General features: G+C 39.7%; 1 protein-coding gene across 1 annotated transcript; it reads right to left on the bottom strand.

Moving 5' to 3' along the window:
* Window positions 1-384: 384 nt before the first annotated feature.
* On the bottom strand, window positions 385-4,160 carry LOC149838400 (zinc finger CCCH domain-containing protein 18-like). Its single transcript, XM_090006575.1, has 8 exons — window positions 3,990-4,160; window positions 2,259-3,223; window positions 2,004-2,171; window positions 1,738-1,917; window positions 1,561-1,637; window positions 1,281-1,448; window positions 1,105-1,198; window positions 385-1,012 (listed from the first exon to the last, which is right to left on the bottom strand). Exons 2-8 carry the CDS (start codon window positions 3,209-3,211, stop codon window positions 940-942), a joined length of 1,713 nt encoding a protein of 570 aa, XP_089862701.1. The 5' UTR covers window positions 3,212-3,223; window positions 3,990-4,160; the 3' UTR covers window positions 385-939.
* Window positions 4,161-4,365: the final 205 nt, after the last annotated feature.

Genomic DNA, 4,365 nt, shown 5'->3' with positions numbered 1-4,365 from the left:
CAAACATTTCCTGTACAAGTCCGCTGTGATCCAATGGTACAGGATGCATTAAGAGCCGCATCCCAATCAACCATATCATATTCTTGATTGGTACCCCTACTGACTACTTTTGTCAGATTGATCCACAGTAGGGTAAGGCTCACCACAACAACCAATTGCCACACATTTTTATATAAATGCAAAAATTAGCAACATGATTTGTGCCAAGGCAATTATTGAGGAATCTCTAATCTTAAAGTAAACTTGCATGACGCCATGTTTAATTAATTATTAAGCCAGACTAACACCACAATGCTCCACCATAATCTTTTAGCTTATTATAAAATAAATCACTGGATCAAAACCTCAAACAGGTTTCCTTTTAATTAATTAGAGCTAGATATCTTGACTTGCAAATTCACCTCTTATTGAAATTACTCATCAAAATTTAACTTTTTGATTCATTTGCAGCCACAAAATCAAGTGCAAATATAACATTGAAGCGGGACAAACATGAAATTCCGGATCCTTGCAATATATTTACTCATTTTCAATAATCATTGTCCTCTGTTTCCTTAATAGCAGAGCCTTCCCATGATCCCCACATTATCTGTTATGCGCTTTCAACTAATCTATATTACACACTTCTTTTTTCTTCTAAATTTCCTTTCTGAGCTCTTGATTCTGTAGTTACAGTAAGTATCAAAGAGAGAAACTACTCCAAAGTATAAAGCTAGTTACATGATCACTTGTGTTCACTTTGCATCCTCCCCACCCTAGAGGGAGAAGAAGCTTCTTCTGTGGTCTTGCTTGGGTATGAAATCGGTTGAAAGGTCAAGCTGCTATAAAAGGTGTATCGAGCTTTTCCCGGTAACATGTAAAAACTGCTGTATTGATAGGAATTAAAATATCTAACATTTTTCCTATTGTACCTCTTTAAATTCTCTGCTTTATGTCTTCCTATATAGCTGTTGGAATGCTGCTGGCAATTGAAGATGCAAATGGACTCTCAGGAAGATTAAGACCTTGGGCACTGCAGTCAGAAGAAACCATGAATCAGAAACTAGTGTCAAATGGTTTCCCACTTTATTTTTGCAGTAGGTTATGCATCTCCCCAAAATTCACCTTTCCTGATCATTGTAATTGCTGCTGGTGTGCTTGTTTTTGTCATCGCTTGTTGAACCACTGTTAAGGACATCAAGCAGATAACTGAAACGGTCTGCAGCCAAAAGGATCGTCACATTTCAGAGATTCAGATTATACTGAATTCACAGATCATACAAGTTGACAGAGAACAAGACCTTCGGGATGTTTAAGATCATCCATGGCATAATTGAAGTAGTGATGGTTCAGTGGCTTGGGAGACAACTGAAACTCAGCGAGGCGCCTACTCTCTATCTCGAGCACCTGCTCATGCTCTTCGATCAAATGCTTCCGGAGCAATCGAGAATTTTCACAGATTCCCACAACTGGAATCAAACAGCATCACTACATATGTAAATGCCACTACCAAAACTTCAAGTTTGCAAACAAATCTGATTCTTCATGCACTCATGATACAGAAAACCAAATCATGCTCACCTGGATGATATTCAGGGTCCAATTCTAGTAACTGTGAAGGGTAATACATTGGTGAGTCAAGCCTATCTTGATACTTTCTGAGAAAAAAAGAAGAGAGAATGTACAGACTTCAATATCTGAGGTTGAAAATTTTAGGATTGACTGATCCAAAGCAGAAAAACTAGCAGAACTTTTTACCTATCCACGAGCCTAGCCTTCTCCCTGTAAGGCTTGACAAGAACACGGGCACCACAGACAAAATGAGGATTTCCTTTAGCTAGAATGACCCTCACAGTCTCAGGGTACACAAACGTAACAAATCCAAACATCCTCTTTTGCTGACACGGTATCCTTACATCTTGAACAGGCCCATAATTTCTGGTAGAGAGCAATAAAAAGAAAAGGCATTAGAGGACCATTTTGTCACAATAAGCATAGTTGGATGCCTGACAAATTCTAGATACCTGAAATAGTTAGAGACATCTTCCTCTGTGAAAGTGCTTTCTGCTGGAAAAGTTAGGTAAATCTGTCGAGATGCGGAGACAATCGTGCCCGGGTCACTCCTTTCACTTCTATAGTCTACATATCTCGGTGCATCCTCTGCTAAAACAACTACATGCTGCCCATGAGGCCTGTAATTGAAATTGCATCCAGTAAGTCATTGATCTACACATGGGCAATAATAAATACTGAAAAAGAAAAAAGTTCCACTGGTGTACCGCTCGATAACCACGATAGACTTCAACCGAGCAAGCAATTTTGTCAAACTGTGACCAGATTTTCCATGTCTCTGGCTCTCTGTGAGGTAGCCTTCTGCTTGGAGGGACCTTCCATATCTCTCATAGTAGAGCTGAGGCAGAGAAGCAATGGAAACAGGGGTATGTTTCGCTCGCAGGAGAAGTGCAAGATCCAACTCGAGCCTCTCAAGTGTCCCAGGAGAGAACACATACTCTTCATCAGTGAGTTCGGTCTGACTAGCATTCAGGATTTGCGCAAAGTTATCGGTCATTGAATGGCTATGAAAAAACCGGCAGTTGCTGCCATGTTTACAGTATCCCCTAGCAAAGTATAAGCATGGTTTCAACGGGAAATCAGGAAGACTGGGAGTTCTGCGGCTTGACCTCGAGCTCAGGGCACCCAATGTAGACTCTGGGTAAAAATTCCCATTTGAGAATTCAGCTCCCGCGGCACCGACGGGATCCATCCGGTCCTCCAAACTAAGAAACTGAGCGTGGTTATGCAGACCATATTCTTCTCCGAGGGATTCGGGGTATGCGGAAGGACCGTAATCCAAATTGAGAACAGCGTGCTGCTCACCTAAATGCTGAGGCTCCCAATAGGCAGAAACAGGTGGAAAAGTAGCCGGGGAAGAAAAGGGCCTAGATGCAGCCGGCGAGTATGGGGTGAACAGAGGAGGCATATCAGAACCAGGCGAATGATTTAATGGAACCAACGGAACATGGGTGGTCGCCGGAGGTTTAGCCGAGCTAAGGTCAGATTTTGCTTTGTTGATCAGAGAATGGATCAAACTATCAGGACTGAACGCCAATCTGATCATCTCTCTATCACCATGGTCCTGTAACAGTAGGTACCCAATGATCTTGAAAACATTTTCTGGCTCCAATTTCTGAATTCTACTGTACACAATCTTTGTTGCTTCATACACATCCATTTCAGTATTTACCTGCACGGACCAAAGAAAATATATACCAAATACTTACAGAAGGGTACAGATTCCCATTTTGTTTGAACATGCAAGAAAAAAAGGCAAAAGAGAAAAAAAAGGAAAAAGGGGTTTTGCCCAAGAAACAGTCTGTGATGAAGCATGCATCACAGGATTCAGGAGCACCGAAAACCCTAGCTTTCCATACTATCATTTTCAGATGCCAATTTCATCCACAATATATATATATATATCAACACTAAACAAAAGGAAAGAAGATAAAAAAACATAAGTCAGTTTCTATATCTCCTCATCATTCCAGTATCATGACAATTAATGTCTGCAATCTATCCAAAACAAAACACTTCTCCACACTTCCCATAAAAACCCATCTGCTTTTCTCACACACCCACACAAGAAAATCAACAAATAGAAACAAAACAAAAGGAAAAAAGGAAAAAACGCCAACAAAAAGGAAGAAAAGAAATAAAAAAACATACACCCACCAAACACTAAGCAGGCTACAGAGCCTTACAACAAACCAAGTCCCTTAAAAAGCTAAAACTTAAACATTTCTCACTAATCCAAAGAGAACCAACTTCTATTTTAGCGTCTGTAACACATTTCTGATATCTATGACCAAAACCCACAACTCAAGAAAAGTTGGGTATTCCTTTTCTTGTTTGTTTTTGCTGCTCAAAGAAAGAAAAGCCAAGAGACTGAAGAAGATTGGCTCAAAAACACTTTTTTTTCTCAGTACAGATCTTTATTGTTATAAAAAGCTTACCCAATTTTTTTCCAGACGGTGGAAACTCAGATGGACCAATACAGGACTTGAACTTGAACCTGCATGATTACTTCCCTACCATCTTTCCCTCTCTCTCTCTTTCTCTCTCTCTCTCTCTCTCTGCAACAACAAACAAGATCACCTAAAAATGCAAATGACAGAGGACATATCTATAAAGAGAGCGCTAGAGTTCAAATATATCCCATCTTAAAAAATAAATATTTTGTATTATTAAAATAATTACCAAAAACAACTCATCTCTCACAGCAATTTTCCATAATTTCCAATTCCTGCACATTTACAGGTTGGAATTGTCGTTACTGGGAAATCACTATTGACACCTCATGCATGCTAAATATCGAAAATGCCATGAATA

The sequence above is a fragment of the Nuphar pumila genome, chromosome 5 (genome assembly GCF_984573655.1).
Source record: "Nuphar pumila chromosome 5, dmNupPumi1.hap1.1, whole genome shotgun sequence".
NCBI classification, from domain to species: domain Eukaryota; kingdom Viridiplantae; phylum Streptophyta; class Magnoliopsida; order Nymphaeales; family Nymphaeaceae; genus Nuphar; species Nuphar pumila.
This window is presented reverse-complemented; position numbering and strand designations above follow the sequence as displayed.